We start from the raw sequence: 23,054 nt of genomic DNA, 5'->3' as shown, positions 1-23,054 counted from the left end.
CTGCAATCTCTTGAATGGCCATGGTAATACAATTAACTGGCCACCAATACTGCCAGACCTTATGCTATTAGATTTTTGTTTATGTGGCTGGATGAAGCCCAAGGCATACAATCGAAGGGTGAATACACAAGATGAACTGCTTGGTCACATTATGGACACTGCTGTCCTCATTACGGAACATGCAAAGCCATTCAGACAAGCAACACAAGATGATCTCCCAAGAGTGCACAAATGCACTGAAGTTTACGGTGGGATATATGAATATTTATTGTGAACCGTACAACAGCTGTAATGTGACACGTATAACAACACTTAGAGGTGACTCTGTTAAAAATACGTATTTCGTAATTGATACTCTGTAAAAAGCGTGTTGTAATGTTTACTAACTATTGTACATGCATATACACTCCTGGAAATTGAAATAAGAACACCGTGAATTCATTGTCCCAGGAAGGGAAAACTTTATTGACACATTCCTGGGGTCAGACACATCACATGATCACACTGACAGAACCACAGGCACATAGACACAGGCAACAGAGCATGCACAATGTCGGCACTAGTACAGTGCATATCCACCTTTCGCAGCAATGCAGGCTGCTATTCTCCCATGGAGACGATCGTAGAGATGCTGGATGTAGTCCTGTGGAACGGCTTGCCATGCCATTTCCACCTGGCGCCTCAGTTGGACCAGCGTTCGTGCTGGACGTGCAGACGGCGTGAGACGACGCTTCATCCAGTCCCAAACATGCTCAATGGGGGACAGATCCGGAGATCTTGCTGGCCAGGGTAGTTGACTTACACCTTCTAGAGCACGTTGGGTGGCACGGGATACATGCGGACGTGCATTGTCCTGTTGGAACAGCAAGTTCCCTTGCCGGTCTAGGAATGGTAGAACGATGGGTTCAATGACGGTTTGGATGTACCGTGCACTATTCAGTGTCCCCTCGACGATCACCAGTGGTGTACGGCCAGTGTAGGAGATCGCTCCCCACACCATGATGCCGGGTGTTGGCCCTGTGTGCCTCGGTCGTATGCAGTCCTGACTGTGGCGCTCACCTGCACGGTGCCAAACACGCATATGACCATCATTGGCACCAAGGCAGAAGCGACTCTCATCGCTGAAGACGACACGTCTCCATTCGTCCCTCCATTCACGCCTGTTGCGACACCACTGGAGGCGGGCTGCACGATGTTGGGGCGTGAGCGGAAGACGGCCTAACGGTGTGCGGGACCGTAGCCCAGCTTCATGGAGATGGTTGCGAATGGTCCTCGCCGATACCCCAGGAGCAACAGTGTCCCTAATTTGCTGGGAAGTGGCGGTGTGGTCCCCTATGGCACTGCGTAGGATCCTACTGTCTTGGCGTGCATTCGTGCGTCGCTGTGGTCCGGTCCCAGGTCGACGGGCACGTGCACCTTCCGCCGACCACTGGCGACAACATCGATTTGCTGTGGAGACCTCACGCCCCACGTGTTGAGCAATTCGGCGGTACGTCCACCCGGCCTCCCGCATGCCCACTATACGCCCTCGCTCAAAGGCCGTCAACTGCACATACGGTTCACGTCCACGCTGTCGCGGCATGCTACCAGTGTTAAAGACTACGATGGAGCTCCGTATGCCACGGCAAACTGGCTGACACTGACGGCGGCGGTGCACAAATGCTGCACAGCTAGCGCCATTCGACAGCCAACACCGCGGTTCCTGGTATGTCCGCTGTGCCGTGCGTGTGATCATTGCTTGTACAGCCCTCTCGCAGTGTCCGGAGCAAGTATGGTGGGTCTGACACACCGGTGTCAATGTGTTCTTTTTTCCATTTCCAGGAGTGTATATGTAACCTTGATACCTTATTGAATAAAACAGAGAATAAATAGTAACATACATTACAAGTGTTCTATCTTGGAAACCATTTAGAATATGGCCTATCTCCACATGAAATTATTTGCTTCACATGAGAGTTCCTGGCATATGTCCAAGTACTGATTATTTGTCCTGTGACACCCCGTAAATTCGACGACAGACAGACATCAATTAGATAGAATGGTAGTTTCATTGATTAATATTTCCATCTGTGGGAGTGATTTCTTTGAATATTACACTAATTCTTTGGGACCTGCTACAGCTATACTTTAAGCTCATCACTGTCCACTGTTATTATAGTGATCAGACTACTTACTTGTGTAACAATTCAGACGTACTTTCATATTGTATACAGCTTTTGAAAAAGTGGCTACAGTTTTCATTAATAGTGAATGTCACCTGAAGTGTTTGATTAGTGGTGTGGCTGTATGATGAAAGGTATTCTCCTAGTGCTAAGTCCTCACAATATGTCTTTGAAAATGTAACAACAGAATAAAATATGATACTGACAAAGAACAGAAAATGATGAGAGAAATGCAGTCAATAATCAATCAGTGATTACACAGAATCCATGTCACATTAATTAGTGAGTGGTGTAACAAAAGGATTGTGCAAATATATATTTCATCTTTCTACTATCTACAATTCACTCGATTAACAGCATCATTCCAATGACTTTAAAAACCGGTTACAGCTCTCAAAATGGTGTCAAAAAAGTTGCTGTCGTAATTTTGCAGCTATAAACATTAAAAATTACTCTTGTACGTCAGAAAATTTGCCATATTGCCTGCTATAACTTAGCAAAAACTGCACCTAAACTTATTTATTCATTCTGGATAAATAGTGTGTGACCAGTCTCATTCTGTAGAAGTATGAGTTTTGTATTTAGCTTGGTTTGTAACACCCTATACACTATGTTTCAAGACTTAAACAAGATTCCTATCACTTGAAAATGAATTCTAGTGACTAAAAATGATTTAGTATTTTATTCAAATGACAAAGATTGAAAACTGTGCAGAAAAGAAATGTCAACAGTAATATTAAAAAGCAGAGTAAAATTTAAAAATATGTTTGACTTATTTAATTTCGCACTTCTTCAGCTGAAGGGCTTGGAGACAGTCTTGGCACAGAAGACATCATGGGAGATGGAGCAACAGCTTTCTCTGGGTGAATGAGTGGCATCCCCATTTGCATTGCTTCCGAGACTTCTTCCGGCTTCACTTCTATGTTATCTAGTCTTTTAAGATTTGGTAGAGCTCTCAGGACAGTTAACCGATAGCTGAAATTAAAACCAACTTAAAATTACACAAAAAAAACCCGAATATTTAACATTACTCTAAGCTAATCACAATGAAGACACACTCAAGAAGGTTTGAAATTTGTGAGGAAACTGTGTTGTCGGAAAACTTACAATAGCTGAGAATGTAGAGTTCCAAATACACAGTATACCTGCTTTCTTTACATTTCCTACATTTCATACGGCATTCAGTTTCTTTACCTTTCTTAAGACTTCTCTCACTATTGAGATTATTTACATTTGTAGCATAAAAATACTTTCTTTTTTGTTGGGAAATTCATGGCATCTTGTTGTCAACATCTCTGTAATACATTAAAAACAAACTAATTCATCACAAATTGACATGCTATCTGCCAAACAGTTTTAGTTTAATTAGTTGCACGAGCATTACTTGTTAGTGGATCAGATGTGTCTCTTGTTAACTATACCAAATGCCTCATTCACTTTCAATGGCGAGACTCCCTCCCGTCACACACCTAATCTGCAACAGTGTACTTTATTGGTTATCATGTAGTGTGAAACAGTATAAAAAAGCTTCAGAGGTCAAGAATATATAATTCAATTGATTGCTCTTATCTATGGTCTGTGGAACCTTATGATAAAAGAGAGAAATCTGGATTTCACATACTAAATGCTACTAAAATCCATACAGATTTGATGAAGTAGCCAATTAGACTCAATATAAATCATCATATTTAAGTACTAAATGTATCCGTAAACTAAAACTGTGTGCGCCGCCATATTGGTGGGTGACCTTGAACGAGTTTCGCTCGGCCGCCGCTAGAGCTGGTCGGATCGCGTTAGAGTTTTAACTAAGCGCGATCCGCTACTAAAAATACCGGATGCGGTCACCATGTTGGATTATCAGCGCGCTACTTCCTGCCGCGCCCAGTTTGCTGGCGCTTATCAGTTGTAACTTCCGCAGCACAGGCAGCTGCACGCTCATTCGACTCGAGGCAGCCGCACTGAGCACACAGCCATGCCGTACAGGAGGAGAAGATATACAAGAAGATCAAGATTGCCTGTCTACAAGACTATGGATAAATTTAGTCTTACTCCTAATAATGTAGCACAAGAAGAGCTACTAAATGGACCTATTACTTTTGTAGGAGCTAAGATTCATTTTTCTTGTACAACTACAGAGGTTGTAACTGGTAATAGTTGGTTAACTATTGCTATTGTAAGGGGCAGTGATAAGCCTCAATATATTTTACATGTTGACTCCTAGACAATTAATCATCCACATAAACATCCAAGTCCTTAACATAGCTTCAACCATTATGAGGAAAACCTTTCTTTTAAAGCCTGTCATTAAGTCTGTGAAGAAAAGTTATGTCATCTGCATATAGCACAGCACTAGATCTAAAAAATATGGGCAGGTCATTAATCACCATGAGCATTAGGAAATGGTAACGTGTTCTACACGAAATTTCTGAGCCAACATAGACAACTTGCTTACAGTTCATTAGAAAATATTTTAATAGACTGAGGCTGTTACCTCTAATTTCAAAGTCAATTTCTTCTCTAAGTGGTATGTTTTAAACATAGATCACAAAAAGCGACATGAGCAGCAACTTTGCCCTTGAAAACTTGAGAGGGTATCTGACTACAGAGTCTATGGCATCAAATGTTGACAGGTACTTCCTAAAACCATATTGTGCTCCAATAATTATTCCCATATTTTCAAAGCACATAGGAAGCTGATGGTAAATTATATACCCCAGTACTTTGGAAAAAGCTGGGACTATTGAAATTAGCCTGAAGTTTTAAGGGGAATATTTCTCTCCCTTTTTATATACTAGAACAACCCTAGAGTGTTTAAGCTCATCATCAAAATATCCCTTGGAATTAAAAGTTTCTAGAACAAGTTATAGGATAACAATACAATCTATTATTTGCTTCAGCATATTGCAAGATATGTCATATATATCTACACTGCCTGATGATATCAATTGTTTTAGTCTTCTCATGATGTAACCAGGTGAAAACCCGGAGAAAATAAAAATACTTGTATTTGTTGATAATAGACAATTTTATTAATAACTCTGATGACGTGACCAGGTTTTAGTAATAGCATTTCCTACTTCTTCAATTGATTCATTAAAGATATCAATGAATTATTTTTGCCAAAGCACATTGTTTAGTCATATCTTTCATCTTTAGCACCACCATTTATTACTCTTTTTTTTTTGTGGTTTTAGGGCGCACAACTTCAATGGTCATTAGCGCCCAGACTACGTTAGGAATGCACCGCGAGGCACAAGTTTAAAACAGCAACTAAAAGGGAACACACGATAAAAGACAGATTGACAGGCATAGGATTAAAAAAAACAGCATAATCAAATGTCCTTAGAGAGGTTTGTCAAGTTGATAAAACGAAGAACGCGAGCAGCTGCACCTGGGTCATCCGCTAAAATGGCATCTAGAGTACATGGCAGGCCAAGATCCAGACGCAGTGTATTAAAATCCGGACAGGACGTTAAAATGTGGCGGGCCGTCAGCAATTGCCCACATGGGTAGAACGGCGCCGGCGCAGCCGTCAGCAGATGGCGATGGCTGAACCGGCAGTGTCCAATTCGTAACCGGGCCAAAACGACCTCCTCCCGCCGAGAAGGGCATGAGAACGTCGTCCAAGCTGTGGGAAGAGGTTTCAAGACCCGAAGCTTGTTGTCCGTAAGTGCAGCCCAATCGGCATGCCACAGCGATAAAATGCGCCGACAAATGACCCTGCTACAATCTGATGAAGGGACACAACAAGAAGCTGTCCGAGGCTGGAGGACCGCAGCCTTGGCCACGGCATCTGCAGATTCATTCCCAGGGATACCGACATGGCCAGGAACCCACATAAAGCTAACCGGAGAACCGTCGTCCACCAGCTGCTGAAGAGAGCGTTGGATCCGGTGCACGAAAGGGTGAACCAGATACGGATCACTGAGGCTCTGGATGGCGCTCAGGGAATCGGAGCAGATGACATAAGCAGAATGTCGGTGGCGGCAGATGTAAAGAACAGCCTGGTAGAGGGCAAAGAGCTCAGCTGTGAAGACCGAACAATGTCCATGGAGACGGTATTTGAAACTTTGTGCCCCGACAATAAAAGAACACCCGACCCTGTAATTGGTCTTAGAGCCATCTGTATAAATGAAGGTCATATTAATGAACTTCGAACGAAGTTCGACAAAACGGGAGTGGTATACCGAACCGGGGGTAACCTCCTTCGGGAGCGAGCTGAGGTCAAGGTGAACGCGAACCCGAGCCTGGAGCCAAGGTGGCGTTTGGCTCTCACCCACTCGAAAGGCTGCAGGAAGTGAAAAATCAAGGTGTTGAAGGAGGTGACGAAAGCGAACTCCAGGGGGTAGCAGGGCAGAGACATACAACCCGTATTGATATGAGATTTTCACTCTGCAGCAGAGTGTGCGCTGATATGAAACTTCCTGGCAGATTAAAACTGTGTGCCAGACCGGGACTCGAAGTGCAAGGTTCGCAGGAGAGCTTCTGTAAAGTTTGGAAAGTAGGAGACGAGATACTGGCAGAAGTAAAGCTGTGAGTACTGGGCGCGAGTCGTGCTTCGGTAGCTCATATGGTAGAGCACTTGCCCGCGAAAGGCAAAGGTCCTGAGTTCGAGTCCCGGTCGGGCACACAGTTTTAATCTGCCAGGAAGTTTCATATCAGCACACACTCCGCTGCAGAGTGAAAATCTCATTCTGGAAACATCCCCCAGGCTGTGGCTAAGCCATGTCTCCACTATATCCTTTCTTTCAGGAGTGCTAGTTCTGCAAGGGTCGCAGGAGAGCTTCTGTAAAGTTTGGAAGGTAGGAGACGAGATACTGGTAGAAGTAAAGCTGTGGGTACCGGCCGTGAGTCGTGCTTCGGTAGCTCAGTTGGTAGAGCACTTGCCCGCGAAAGGCAAAGGTCCCGAGTTCGAGTCTCGGTCGGGCACACAGTTTTAATCTGCCAGGAAGTTTCAACCCGTATTGATGGTCGAGAGAGTCGTCAAAAAAGAAACGATAAGACGGGTGGTCGGGCACTGACAGTAGCCGACAGGCATATCGACAAAGCAGTATATCGCGCCGGTAGGTGAGTGGCAATTCACTGGCTTCAGCATGAAGACTCTCGACGGGACTAGTACAAAACGCTTCGATCGCAAGACGTAAACCCCGATGTTGTATGGAGTTGAGGCGGCGTAAGATGGATGGCCGTGGAGAGGAGTATACGAAGCTCCCATAATCCAGCTTGGAGCGGATGATCGACCAATATAGGCGAAGTAGGACGGTTCGATCCGCTCCCCACGACATACCACTGAGAACACGGAGGACATTTAGAGAACGGGTACAACGGGCAGCCAAATATGACATGTGGAGACCAGCTAAGTTTCCTGTCAAATGTAAGATCTAAAAATTTTGTTATCTCCACGAATGGGAGAGCAACGGGACCGAGTCGTAAGGACAGTGGGAGGAACTCTTTGTAGCGCCAGAAGTTAATACAGACCGTCTTCTCGGCAGAAAAACTGAAGCCATTGGCGACACTCCAGGAGTAAAGACGGTCAAGAGAACGCTGAAGACAGCGGTCCAGGAAACATGTACACTGCGCGCTGCAATAGATGGTAAAATCGTCCACGAAAAGGGAGCCTGATACATCAGCTGGGAGGCAATCCATTATTGGATTGATCGCTATGGTGAAGAGAGCGACGCTCAAAACTGAGCCCTGTGGCACCCCATTCTCCTGGCGAAAGGTGTCTGACAGGACACAACCCACACGTACCCTGAACTGTTGATCCATTAAAAAGGAACGAATAAAAAGAGGGAGGCGACCGTGAAGACCCCATGTATGCATGGTGCGGAGAATGCCCGCCCTCCAACAGGTGTCGTAAGCCTTCTCCAAATCAAAGAACACAGCCGCGGTCGGGCGTTTCCGCAAGAAGTTATTCATAATGAAGGTCGACAAGGTAACCAGATGGTCAACAGCAGAGCAGCACCTACGAAATCTACATTGTACATTGGTAAGTAGGCGTCGAGATTCGAGCAGCCAAACCAAACGAGAGTTAACCATTCACTCCATCACCTTACAGACACAGCTGGTAAGCGAGATGGGTCGATAACTGGAAGGCAAGTGCTTGGCCTTCCCCGGCTTAGGAATCGGTACAACAATAGACTTGCGCCAGCATGCGGGAACATGTCCCTCAATCCAGATGCAATTATAAGTACGAAGAAGGAAACCTTTACCCGCAGGAGAAAGGTTCTTCAGCATCTGAATATGAATAGAATCAGGCCCTGGAGCGGAGGACCGTGACCGGGCCAGTGCGTTTTCGAGTTCCCGCATGGTGAATGGGGCATTATAACTTTCACGATTCGAGGAGCGGAAGTTAGGTGGCCGAGCCTCCTCTGCCTGTTTTCGGGGGAGGAAGGCATGGTGGTAATGAGCGGAGCTCGAAACCTCTGCGAAAAAGTGGCCGAAGGCATTGGAGACATCCTCAGGGGCCACAAGGACATCATTCGCGACCGTCAAGCCAGAAACTGGTGAGTGGACCTTAGTGCCAGATAGCCGGCGCAGGCTACCCCAGACAACAGAAGAAGGAGTAAAACTGTTGAAGGTGCTTGTGAAAGCAGCCCAGCTGGCTTTCTTGCTTTCTTTAATAATACGATGGCACTGCGCACGTAATCGTTTATAAGTGATACAATTCGTCACTGTAGGGTGGCGTTTAAAGGTGCGTAAAGCACGTCGACGAGCACGTACAGCGTCTCTACATGCTGCGGTCCACTAGCGACGTGAAGAAGTAGTGTGAGGGATGGAATATTCAGCAGCAGTGAGAATGACTTCTGTGAGGTGCGCAACCTATCGCAGCTTGTGAAGGTTTGATCCTGAAAGGTCGCCCTGGAAGAGAAGAGCCCCAGGTCTGCTTTGGAGATGTTCCAACTAGTTGAGCACGGAGAGGGGGTATGATGCAGGAGATGGATAACACAAAGGGAAGTGGTCGCTCGAATATGTATCAGAAAGTGCATACCACCCAAACCGGCGTGCAAGTTGGGTAGTACATATAGAGAGGTCTAAATGGGAATAGGTGTGAGATGTGTCCGAAAGAAAAGTAGGGGCGCCAGTATTGAGGCAGACAAGATTGAGCTGGTTGAAAAGATCTGCTAACAGGGAGCCCCTTGGGCAGGATGCTGGAGAGCCTCAAAGGGGATGGTGGGCATTGAAGTCTCCAGTTAACAAAAATGGTGCAGGTAGCTGAGCAATAATTTGCATCATGTCTGCCCTGGTAACGGCGGACGACGATGGAGTGTAAACGGTACAAATGGAAAATGTAAAAGTGGGGAGAGTAATTCGGATGGCAACTGCCTGCAGGCCGGTGTGAAATGTAATGGGATCGTAGTAAATATCATCCCGGAGCAGCAACATAACCCCGCCATGAGCCGGAATACCTACCACAGGGGGTAGGTCAAAACGCACAGAGGTGTAGTGTGCCAAGGCAATTTGATCGCATGGGCGTAGCTTCGTTTCCTGGAGGGCTACGACGAGTGGACGGTGCAAGCGGAGCAGCAACTTCAAGTCCTCTTGGTTGGAGCGAATGCTGCGAATATTCCAGTGAATAAGTGCCATCATGAGAAGAAAAGGAAGATGAAAGAAGGGGTCACCTCGAAGGCCGCTGACGGCCTGGCTTCGAGCGAGCACTGCCGCCGCCATCAGTAGGCGGACAGTCATCGTCCATTGGTTCTATAGGTTCATCGGCCATCTTGTTAAGATGGCCGGGAGGGGGAGCTTCCTCTGCAGGTGAACGGCCAGATGTTCGGCTACCAGCGGTGCGACCAGGCGAAACGGATGACGGCCTGGGGCAGCAACCGCTGGGTGGCGCAGGAAAAGAAATGCGCCGTGGCAGAGAAGGAGAACTGTGCTTCCTGTGAGCCTTCTTGGAAGGTCGTTTGGTGGAAGTACTGGTCGATGGCTGGGAGTTCGAGGTACGTAGGAAGTCTGCACGGGACGGGTCCTTCTTGAAGGCCCGTGCATCTGACTTCTGGGTCTTTGTCTTGGCAGAAGTTGATGGGAGTGCTTGTGTCTGAGGGGTGACGGGAGGAAGAGGAGACATCGACCGCGCGATCTTAGCACTGGCCAAATGGACGACCGTGGTGCTGAAGGTCAGATCGCATGTCTGGGTTGCCACCTCGCTGGTAGTCCGAGGAGAGGCGAGGACAGTACTGTATTTCCCCGCTGGGAGCAGCGTGGGCTTCCTACTAGCAAATAGCTTGCGAACAGCCGAGGTGGACACTTTCTCATTAACCCGAATTTCTTGGATACAGCATTCTTCCTTATAGATGGGACAGTCACGGGAGGACGCTGCATGGTCACCCTGACAGTTCACACAACGAGGAGACGGAGGTGGACAGTCACCCTCATGGGCATCCCTGCCACAAGTGACACATTTAGCCGCATTGGAACAAGACTGGTGAGTGTGATTAAAACGCTGACACTAGTAGCAGCGCGTAGATGTCGGGACATAGGGGCGAACAGAAATAACCTCGTAGCCCGCTTTGATGCGCGATGGCAGCTGAACACTATCAAAGGTCAAGAAAAGTGTCCGGGTTGGTAGAAGGTCATTGTTGACCTTTTTCATGACCCTATGGACAGCCGTCACGCCCTGCTCAGTGAGGAAAGACTGAATCTCCTCGTCAGTCAATCCGTCGAGTGATCTAGTATATACCACACCACGAGACGAATTCAAAGTTCGGTGAGCCTCCACCCGGACAGGGAACGTGTACAGGAGTGTGGCCCAAAGCAGTTTTTGTGCCTGAAAGGCGCTCTCAGTTTCTAGTAACAAGGTACCATTACACAACCTGGTACAAGACTTAACAGTTCCGGCTATGGCATCTACGCCCTTCTGGATAACGAAAGGGTTGACAGAGGAAAAATCCTTTCCGTCCTCAGATCGAGAAACTACGAGGAACTGTGGGGCAGGCGGTAGTACTTTTGTCACTGGTGGCTGGTCAAGTTTCCGTTTGTGGGCAGAAGTCAAGAGAGAAGAAGAAGAAGAGAAATCCATTGCGGAGGAATCCCCCATGATTGCCAGCGTCTCCGATGGCGCACTCCTTTCTTGTGGGGACCCTCTCAGAGGGCACTCCCGCCTTAGGTGAATGTTCACACCTCAGGTCACACCTCCCGAGAAACAGACGGAGGGACCAATCGGCATGGTCAGAAGGTATCAGCTCAGGCAATCACCCCTCCCTGGGCCTGGCCTTTACCAGGGGGTACGTGCGTGCCTTACTTGTCTACCCAGGGCGGGGAATTACGCGTTACCCCGTCACCGGCTACACGTGCAAACGCGTGGGTCGGCCTTCAGGCGCGCACAGGGAGGAAGGAAGAAGAAGAAGAAGAAGAAGAAAAAGAAGAGAGAGAGGACAGACTGTCTCAAACGTCGAGGCGGAGACCAGAGAAGGCAAGGAGAAGAAGGCAAGGGAAAGAGTAAGGAAGACAGTGAGATGGAGAAGAACAAAGAAAGGAACCAACCAAGGGAAGGAAGAAACGAGAAGAAGTGAAAAACCAAAATGACCGCAAATATAGGTCGTGGAACCGTGACGTCTCCAGACGCAGGCGCTAACTACCCCCTTGAGGGGGAGGGACTCCTTTTAGTCACCTCTTACGACAGGCAGGAATACCTCGGGCCTATTCTAACCCCCGGACCTGCAGGGGGATTTATTACTCTATATGCAGCTTTGCATTTACTGGTGGATTTCTCAATACTACTGAAAATGTAAACTTGTTTGGATTCTACAACTGCTTTTATATACTCACTCCTATATTTAACATACGCTAATTTAGCATTGTTATTATTCAAGCTGTTACAAACAGGGCATTTAAGCTAGAATAGTATTAATTTAAGAGGTTGTAGTAGGCATTAATTCAAATAAGACATTCCATATAATAAGTGTCCATTTTTTCTATGTTGCAGAGATACAGCTGCTAGAATGTAATGGAAACAAATATTCACAGTAGGTGTAGCAAAGGCATATGATTATGTTCTAAGATGATTTTCATAAATACCACCTTCGATATCAGTGCACTTTCAAAATATGTTGACAACACCATGTGTAGCTCTTTTAAGGTTATCTTTCATGAGGGCAGCACTACTCATAATCCAAACAATCAAATCAAGTGCTGTGTTTATTGTTTCTTCACCTTTCAACCATCTACACAGGAAAAATCTAAATGGGTGAGGTCTTAGGACCATGGTAACAAAGAGATTTGACCATTTTGGTCAATCCACCTGCTGGAGAATGTTGCATTTGGATGATAAGTCATATGATGACTAAAATGTGCAGAGACCTTGTCATATATGAAGAACACACCCAACCTTTCAGCCAAAGGAATTTGTTCCAAAAATGCTCGAAGCTCATTTTCAAAAAAGTCTATACAATAATACCCTGTAAGACAGCATAAGCAACAACCGTTTGCCTGTCACACCACATCACACATTTACAGAGAAGCATTCTCAGAAATGTGACTCCACAAAGGCACGTGAGTTTTTGTCAGACTAACGACGTAAGTTATGAGGGTTACTGATACTGTCACAAGTGAAAGTGGTTTCACCAGTAAATAGTACTAATGAGATTACTCAGTGAATCAGAATTAAGCAATGGCAAAATTACAACCATCTACCTTCAGCTCCCTCTCTAAGGTGTTGAATCCATGGTAAACAATCAGGGTAGAGGGCGTGCATATGTAATGTCCATCATATTCTTGCATGTGAAACATCAATATGTATAGAAATTCTGTGTGTGCTTGTCAAAGGACTGGTTGGGTTGGGTTGTTTGGAGGAAGAGACCAAACATTGAGATCATCGGTCTCGGGGAAGGACGTCGGCCATGCCCTTTCACAGGAACCATCCCGGCATTTGCCTGGAGCGATTTAGGGAAATCCCGGAAAATCTGGATCAGGATGGCCGGACGCGGGATTGAACCGTCGCCCTCCTGAATGCGAGTCCAGTGTGCTAACCACTGTGCCACCTCACTTGGTCAAAGGACTGTGTTCCACCAACAGCATGATGTCTTCTACTACATCCACACTGTGCATTTGAATATTCAGATAAAATATAACTGCTGGGAACTGTATCAGTCTCAAACACTCTGGAATCTGGAACTCTGTCATTAGGAAATCTTCTACCATATTCTCTAGAAGCAGCAGCAGCATTTCCATCACAGAACCTGTGAACAAATACCATATCGACAGACATGGTATCTGTAAATACTTGACAGGCTTACACGATAGAGTAGATTTCACCAAAAAATCACAATCACAGTTGAGAAACTCAATTATGTGAAATCAAACAACACTTCATAACTTGAACTTCAAAACAAAACAACAATCCATAAATAAAGTGATAGTAACTCGATTATCGACTTGTGTCAGGCTCCAGCTCTCAGCTGACACACGACTACAGAGGGGCAAGTGAAGTGTTTATCCTTTTCTGTGTTTTTTGTCATAGCGTATTGACTAAATTTCGTGCATTTTTTTACTGTTTAAGAGATTTAAACTCACATTTTTGTAAGTGTAAATTCATTCAGTCAGTAGTGCAGTAGTTGCTCACTAAACAGCCAGTTACATAGCTCATTAACACAACTGCGTCCATTGGTGACACATCAGGAGGGTAGCAAGTTGCATATCTAGAATTCTGTCTGCTTTTACATCTACATCTACATCTACATTTATACTCCGCAAGCCACCCAACAGTGTGTGGCGGAGGGCACTTTACGTGCCACTGTCATTACCTACCTTTTCTGTTCCAGTCGCGTATGGTTCGCGGGAAGAACGACTGTCTGAAAGCCTCTGTGCGCACTCGAATCTCTCTAATTTTACATTCGTGATCTCCTCGGGTGGTATAAGTAGGGGGAAGCAATATATTCGATATCTCATCCAGAAACGCACCCTCTCGAAACCTGGCGAGCAAGCTACACCGCGATGCAGAGCGCCTCTCTTGCAGACTCTGCTAGTTGAGTTTGCTAAACATCTCCGTAACGCTATCACGATTACCAAATAGCCCTGTGACGGAACGCGCCGCTCTTCTTTGGATCTTCTCTATCTCCTCCGTCAACCCGATCTGGTACGGATCCCACACTGATGAGCAATACTCAAGTATAGGTAGAACGAGTGTTTTGAAAGCCACCTCCTTTGTTGATGGACTACATTTTGTAAGGACTCTCCCAATTAATCTCAACCTGGTACCCGCCTTACCAACAATTAATTTTATATGATCATTCCACTTCAAATCGTTCTGCACGCATACTCCCAGATATTTTACAGAAGTAACTGCTACCAGTGTTTGTTCCACTATCATATAATCATACAATAAAGGATCCTTCTTTCTATGTATTCGCAATACATTACATTTGTCTATGTCAAGGGTCAGTTGCCACTCCCTGCACCAAGTGCCTATCCGCTGCAGATCTTCCTGCATTTTGCTACAATTTTCTAATCCTGCAACTTCTCTGTATACTACAGCATCATCCGCGAAAAGCCGCATGGAACTTCAGACACTATCTACTACGTCATTTATATATATTGTGAAAAGCAATGGTCCCATAACACTCCCCCGTTGCACGCCAGAGGTCACTTAAACGTCTGTAGACGTCTCTCCATTGATAACAACATGCTGTGTTCTGTTTGCTAAAAACTCTTCAATCCAGCCACACAGCTGGTCTGATATTCCGTAGGCTCTTACTTAGTTTATCAGGTGACAGTGCGGAACTGTATCGAACGCCTTCCGGAAGTCAAGGAAAATAGCATCTACCTGGGAGCCTGTATCTAATATTTTCTGGGTCTCATGAACAAAAAAAAGCGAGTTGGGTCTCACACGATCGCTGTTTCCGGAATCCATGTTAATTCCTACAGAGTAGATTCTGGGTTTCCAAAAAAGACATGATATGCGAGCAAAAAACATGTTCTAAAATTCTACAACAGATCGACGTCAGAGATATAGGTCTATAGTTTTGTGCATCTGCTCGACGACCCTTCTTGAAAACTGGGACTACCTGTGCTCTTTTCCAATCATTTGGAACGTTCCGTTCCTCTAGAGACTTGCGGTACACGGCTGTTAGAAGGGGGGCAAGTTCTTTCAGGTACCCTGTGTAGAATCGAATTGGTATCCCGTCAGGTCCAGTGGACTTTCCTCTGTTGAGTGATTCCAGTTGCTTTTCTATTCCTTGGACATTTATTTCGATGTCAGCCATTTTTCCGTTTGTGTGAGGATTTAGAGAAGGAACTGCAGTGTGGTCTTCCTCTGTGAAACAGCTTTGGAAAAAGGTGTTTAGTATTCCAGCTTTACGCGTGTCATCCTCTGTTTCAATGCCATCATCATCCCGGAGTGTCTGGATATGCTGTTTCGAGCCACTTACTGATTTAAGGTAAGACCAGAACTTCCTAGGATTTTCTGTCAAACCGGTACACAGAATTTTACTTTCGAATTCACTGAATGCTTCACGCATAGCCCTCCTTACGCTAACTTTGACATCGTTTAGCTTCTGTTTGTCTGAGAGGTTTTGGCTGCGTTTAAACCTGCAGTGAAGCTCTCTTTGCTCTCGCAGTAGTTTCCTAACTTTGTTGTTGAACCACGGTGGGTTTTTCCTGTCCCTCACAGTTTTACTTGGCACGTACCTGTCTAAAACGCATTTTACGATTGCCTTGAACTTTTTCCATAAACACTCAGCATTGTCAGTGTCGGAACAGAAATTTTCGTTTTGATCTGTTAGGTAGTCTGAAATCTGCCTTCTATTACTCTTGCTAAACAGATAAACCTTCCTCCCTTTTCTTATATTCCTATTAACTTCCATATTCAGGGATGCTGCAATGGCCTTATGACTACTGATTCCCTGTCCTGCACTTACAGAGTCGAAAAGTTCGGGTCTGTTTGTTATCAGTAGGTCAAAGATGTTATCTCCACGAGTCGGTTCTCTGTTTAATTGCTCGAGGTAATTTTTGGATAGTGCACTCAGTATAATGTCACTCGATGCTCTGTCCCTACCACCCGTCCTAAACATCTGAGTGTCCCAGTCTATATCTGGTAAATTGAAATCTCCACCTAAGACTATAATATGCTGAGAAAATTTATGTGAAATGTATTCCAAATTTTCTCTCAGTTGTTCTGCCACTAATGCTGCTGAGTCGGGAGGTCGGTAAAAGGAGCCAACTATTAACCTAGCTCGGTTGTTGAGTGTAACCTCCACTCACAATAATTCACAGGAACTATTCACTTCTACTTCACTACAGGATTAACTACTACTAACAGCGACAAACACGCCACCATCAGTTGCATGCAATCTATCCTTTCTAAACACCGTCTGTGCCTCTGTAAAAATTTCGGCAGAATTTATCTCTGGCTTCAGCCAGCTTTATGTACCTATAACGATTTCAGCTTCGGTGCTTTCTATCAGCGCTTGAAGTTCCGGTACTTTACCAATGCAGCTTCGACAGTTTACAATTACAATACCGATTGCTGCTTGGCCCCCGCATGTCCTGACTCTGCCCCACACCCTTTGAGGCTGCTGTCCTTTCTGTACTTGCCCGAGGCCATCTAACCTAAAAAACCGCCCAGTCCATGCAACACAACCCCTGCTACCCGTGTAGCCGCTTGCTGGGTGTAGTGGACTCCTGACCTATCCAGCGGAACCCGAAACTCCACCACCCTATGGCGCAAGTCGAGGAATCTGCAGCCCACACGGTCGCAGAACCGTGTCAGCCTCTGATTCAGACCCTCCACTCGGCTCTGTACCAGAGGTCCGCAGTCAGTCCTGTCGACGATGCTGCAGATGGTGAGCTCTGCTTTCATCCCGCTAGCGAGATTGGCAGTCTTCACCAAATCAGATAGCCGCCGGAAGCCAGAGAGGATTTCCTCCGATCCATAGCGACACACATCATTGGTGCCGACATGAGCGACCACCTGCGGATGGGTGCACCCTGTACCCTTCATGGCATCCGGAAGGACCCTTTCCACATCTGGAGTGACTCCCCCCGGTATGCACACGTAGTGCACATTGGTTTTCTTCCCCCCTCTTGCTGCCATATCCCTAAGGGGCCCCATTACGCGCCTGACGTTGGAGCTCCCAACTATCAGTAAGCCCACCCTCTGCGACCGCCCAGATCTTGCAGACTGAGGGGCAACCTCTGGAACAGGACAAGCAGCCATGTCCGGCCGAAGATCAGTATCACCCTGAGACAGAGTCTGAAACTGGTTCGTCAGACAAACTGGAGAGGCCTTCCGTTCAGCCCTCCAGAATGTCTTTTGCCCCCTGCTACACCTCGAGACGACCTCCCACTCTACCACAGGTGAGGGATCAGCCTCAATGTGGGCAGTATCCCGGGCAGCCACAGTCATAGTCCGATCCGGGGATGCGTGGGACGAGCTGGCCGTTCCCGACAAACCCCCATCCGGACCCCCACAGTGATGCCCATTGGCAACAGCCTCAAGCTGTGTGACCGAAGCAATTTATAGTTTGCTTCTTCAGTTTGTCTTGGTAGGATGTGTGTACACAGTGTGCAGATGCAGAAGGAGCTGGCCACAGTTTGTGAACTGCTGAATGCGCTTTTGGCTGTGGTCAGTCACCTTCAGGCTGCTGCCTCAGAGTGTAGCAGTGGCGGAGAATCTGGCATATCACATGGGACACTTCAGATGTCACTTGTTTTTCCCATGGGCTCTGCTTCAGCGACTGGCGGGTGGTAACACGTTCGCATGGCTCGAGATGAGAGCCAATGAGGAGACTGGCCGCCTGGCTTCCCTCATTCACCCTGTGAGTGGACAGGTAGCCGTTCCTTCAGCAGGGTCCGAACAGGCACACAGGGGCAGGGGTTTATTAGTTATTGGCAGCTCCAGTGTTAGGCATGTTATGGAGCCCCTTAGGCAGAAAGCTTTCAGGGCTGGAAAGAAAGAAAATGTGCACTCAGTATGCTGCCGGGGGGTCTCATCCGAGGTGTGGAGGCAGCCTTGCCTGAGGCTATTGAGAGTGCAGGGCACAGTCATCTGCACGTTGTGGCTCACGTTGGCACCAACAACACCTATCGCATGGGTTTTGGGGCGATCCTCAGTTCTTATAAGCAGCTGGCGGAGGTGATGAAGACTGCTGGACTTGTGTGCAGGGTTCAAGCAGAGTTCACAATTTGCAGCATTGCTCCCCGAGTTGATTGGGGTCCTTTGGTTTGGAGCTGAGAGGAGGTCTCAGTCAAAGGCTTCGTCGACTCTGTGACGGTCTTGGATGCAGATTTCTAGACCTGTGTTATTGTGTGGGGATTTGTAGGACTCTCCTTGATAGGTCAGGGGTGTACTACACAAAGGAAGCAGCTACTCAGGTAGCAGAGTACTTATGGAGTGCACATGGTTTTTTTTTTTTTTTTTTTTTTTTAGGTTAGGCAGCAGTTTGAGGTGCTCGAATGAACACTCACCAGTCAATATGCAGCAAGGGAAGGCAGACGGCATTTAGAATAAAGACACTTTGACAGTCAAAGATATGTGAGTGGCTCGAAGACTTCTTAAATAATAGAATCCAGTATGTTGTCCTCCATGACAAGTGTTCAAAGTGTTCATCATAGACAAGGGTATCGTCAGGAGTGGCCCTGGAAAGTATTATAGACTGCTGTTGTTCTCTATATACATAAATGATTTGGCGGACAGAGTGGGCAGCAATCTGCAGTTGTTTGCTGATGATGTCATAGAGTACAGTGAGGTGTCAAATTTGAGTGATTGTACAAAGATACAAGACGACATAGACAGTTGGTGTGATGAATGGCAGCTACCTTTAAATGTGGAAAAATGTTAGTTAATGTGGATGCGAAGGAAGATCAAATCTACAATGTTCTGATACAGTATTGCAAAGTGATACAAGATGGAACAAGCATGTTAGAACTGTGGCAGGGAAGGTGAATGGTCGACTTCGGTTTATTGGGACCTGTAAAGGAGGCCGCATATAGGACACTGGTGTGACTGCTTAAACTTTGACCATAATTCCTCTACATCCACCTTACTAGAACTAAGTGATGCCAGTTCACTGCCTAAGTGAGATTCTAATAACTGCTTATCTGCTCTGTCTAGCAGAAACACTCTCCTAACCTTCTTAACTGATTTATCAACTTTCATAGTTACAGAATGACATCATGATGGCTAGTCCCTGTTTTTGTACTGACATTGTCAATTAGGTCATTTACTGATAAAATTTGACAGTCACTGCTCTGTACTGCTCTGGTGTTTGGGATCCATACCAGATTGGACTGAAGGAAGAGATCGAAGCAATTCAGAGGTGGATTGCTAGACTTGTTATCGGAAGGTTCAAATAACGCTACAGAGATGTTTCAGGAACTCAAATGGGAATCCCTGGAGGGAAGGCAATGGTCTTTTTGGGAAACACTATTGAGAAAACTTAGAGGACTGTCATTTTACACTGACTGCCAAATGATTGTACTGCCACCAACATACATTGCACGTAAGGACCACAAAGATAAGATATGAGAAATTAGGGCTCTTATGGAGGCAGATAGACATTTTAGGCAGACAGACATTTTTCCCTTGCTTTGTTTGCAAGTGGAACAGGAAAGAAAATGACTTTTAGTTGTACTAGTTACCCTAAGCCATTCACCATATGGTGGCCTGTGGATTATCTATGTAGATGTGAAATGAAGACTTATCTTTATTTCCAGCTGTATTTCTGTAACCAATAACAATGAGAAACATGTTATAGTGAATGTTTTATATGAATGAGTCTACATTGCCACTTGCTAAAATATTTTCTATTCTTGATTAATCATTTTGTATATTATACAACATTACATGGTTTTTCAAATTACTAACATGTTTAGTGTAACATGGAGTTTGTCTGTTTGGAACCTTAGTTTTTAAGTCTTTGTCAGTTACTTCACATTTTCTTACGAGAATACTATCACTAAACAGTTTTAAACTGCTTCAAAAATCCTTCTGAATATTACCTTGGGTGACAAATAATTTAAAGTATAATGTGTATCACCTCAACACCGGCGAAATCAGTCTCTCTTAGCATTACAGAGTCTGAGCATTTTATCATCTGTTACAGGTCTGGTGAGCACAATGTCCCAGACAGGCCTACTTATATTACACTTATCAAGAGGGAACATGCATGTATAATTTATTATAAAGAGCTATGATCAGGAAATGGAAACACTATCGCATCACATGATTCTACCATAGTTTCAAAACTGACAAAAAATAATCTAAACACACATGATCTCTTGTAGCCCTATTAACGATACAATATAAATTTTAGTTATAGTAAGTTTTCAGGTGAGTGAAAGTACACTTATCTGTTTTTACATTAATATATTCATTCAAAGCGCCTCCTATTACAGTAATGTAATGTATCCATCTAATCTCACTCAATACAGTTATCATCATCTCCAACTTATCTAATGAAACGTGGATGATTCCTTTTGATGATCTATACAAGGGTACAACCACTAACATAAAACTGTGAACAACAGTGCCAGTAGCTGTAACAGTCTGTTCACCACACAGGTACTCTGGATCAAATATAATGACTGAGTAACCAAATGATTGGCTTAAATGAATTGCCATATCATCCCTTTTTGCAATTTTCCTCAATAACTATTTGTTATACTATAGTTATCAAATATAAGAAGTGTAAGTTAATTCGCAGTAGTCCGAAGTTCACTCAAGCAAAAAGTATCACACTGATTCTCTAGTGCAAAACTATTTACAATAAACTACAATATTTATTATTTATTTCTTAATGTTTAAGGCAGAAACAAATGTAATTCTTGAAATTTTCCCAGGTTACAGAGTATCCCTTGAAGTTGGGACTGCAGATGGATTAAGTCAACTTCTTGTCATGATATTTCGGCTGGCAACTGTTCAGCCATCTTCAGACAAGTGTTTTGCCCCGGAGCTTGTTAGTTCACATCGCTAACTTTATACCAAAAATTGGTGTGGAGATACATGCACAAAAGGAACCACTACATGTTGTGTCTGATGGAGACAGCCTTGCAAAGGAGCTGGAATACCTACAATCAGTGTTCAAAGGTAATGGATACTCTCCACATCAGAGCAGCATGGCTTTAAGGAAGAAGAATGTGATCACCCACAATATTAAAGAGGAGAAGGAGCAGTTCAAGTCCAGAGTGTTTTTCTCATGCATTGGAATTATTTTGTTGAAATTTAGCAGAATCTTAAGAAAAGGTTACGTTAAAGTAATCTTCCACCCACCTAGAAAGATTTGTGCTCTTCTCAGTTCAGCAAAGAATAATATGTGAGGGCTGGAATCTACACAATACCTTGCCAGTATGGCAAAATCTACATTGGTCAGAAGACGCGCACAGTGTGTGAAAGATGTGCTGAACATGATTGCCACAATCTCCTTTTACAGCACAGTAAGCCAGCCATAGCCAAGCACTGTATCTTTATAGGACATTCCATGGATTATTCAGTCATGGAAAGCTTAGAGCCGGCCGGAGCGGCCGTGCGGTTCTAGGTGCAGTCTGGAGCCGAGCGATCGGCCTCGGGCATGGATGTGTGTGATGTCCTTAGGTTAGTTAGGTTTAATTAGTTCTAAGTTCTAGGCGAATGATGACCTCAGAAGTTAAGTCGCATAGTGCTCAGAGCCATTTGAACCATTTGAAAGCTTAGATTCAACATAATCCTTCTGGGATTCAATTATTAAGGAATTTGTGGAAACACTCGCAGAAGATCTTATTAATTGTGACTGTGGCTTTCAACTGGATAAGGCATGGCACCCGGTGATTTCTTAAGCAACCAGTGGAAATACATTTGGTGGTATTAATTGTGATGGTGACTTTCAACTGGATACGACATGGAACCCAGTGATTTCTTTAATTCCTTCAGAAAGAAAACATTTTATGACTAGAGACACATCTGGTGACAATTAATTTTATTAATTCTGACATCCAAATTTTAACTCCATGAGTATGCATTCTGACAGGGAGTGCACACGTAGTATCACCATTAGTCGTGTGCCTGCATATTATATATGGAGTAATATTGGAAGAGGGCATGAAACTTGACGGAGTTCGCTCAAGTATCAGCTGCTTCGCTTTTGTGTCTCCGTGTCAGTTTTTGGTATAAAGTTAGCAACATGTATGAGCAAATTACACTGCATAAGACTCATCTGAAGATGGAAGATGGCTGAATGAGTGTCAGCCGAAATATCATGGCAAGAAGTTGACATAGTCTGGCGGCAATCCTGAAACTTCATGGAATAAGGCAGAAATGTTTAAGAATGAAATTCTTATTCCTTACAGACTAATAACAATTTCAGTTTCCAAATGACAAATTAAAACTTCAATGTATAAATACTGTACAAGGATTATTAAGGCAAAAATCATAAAAGTATTAAACAAATAGAGTTATGCAGTATGGAACTAAAGTTCTGTCAGATATAATTAATTTATTGATACTTACTCTTTAGACTGTGTACAAGGATTGTCATCAACCCACAGTGTTCTTAAACACGGTAAGTCTTGAAGATAGCATAGTTGGTTGATATCCGAGATCAGATTTTTTCTTATAAATAACTCTGCCAAATTTTTGCAGTACTGCATATCTATCAGGGTGGATATCTGATTGAAACTGTAAAAACAAAAAGATATAAATAGCTTTTACTATATAAATGTAGAATACTGCAAATAAGAATTATACTGTTGACAGTTACTGTACAATAAAAATGAAAATACTTGTTGGCTTTTGCCAAAGACAATTTATTTATTCATTATTTTTTACAAAAATTTTAAGAATCATCTCACATCACAATAAGATGGCATGGAAAAAAAGTAAAAATAAATTTTTTGTGGAAATAATTAACTAAGAGTATGTAGTACAAAAGTGTAATCTGATATGCAAAAACAACCTGTCTCTTCTCTCTGGGGATGGGGGGG

The 23,054-nt window shown here is 44.6% G+C and overlaps 1 protein-coding gene across 1 annotated transcript in view; it reads right to left on the bottom strand.

Annotated features, from left to right (window-relative positions):
- The window catches only part of LOC124555650, a 302,716-nt gene that overhangs the window by 138,982 nt on the left and 140,680 nt on the right, over positions 1-23,054 (bottom strand). Inside the window, exons 3-4 of the mRNA XM_047129634.1 lie at positions 22,582-22,749; positions 2,951-3,137 (exon numbers count right to left, since the gene is read on the bottom strand). Coding sequence (XP_046985590.1) covers positions 2,951-3,137; positions 22,582-22,749 — 355 coding nt within the window. The remainder of the gene's footprint in view (positions 1-2,950; positions 3,138-22,581; positions 22,750-23,054) is intronic.

This window comes from Schistocerca americana, chromosome X (assembly GCF_021461395.2).
Source record: "Schistocerca americana isolate TAMUIC-IGC-003095 chromosome X, iqSchAmer2.1, whole genome shotgun sequence".
Taxonomy (NCBI): Eukaryota; Metazoa; Arthropoda; class Insecta; order Orthoptera; family Acrididae; genus Schistocerca; species Schistocerca americana.
Note: the sequence above shows the minus strand (reverse complement) of the source record. Positions and strands in the feature narration are given on the sequence as shown.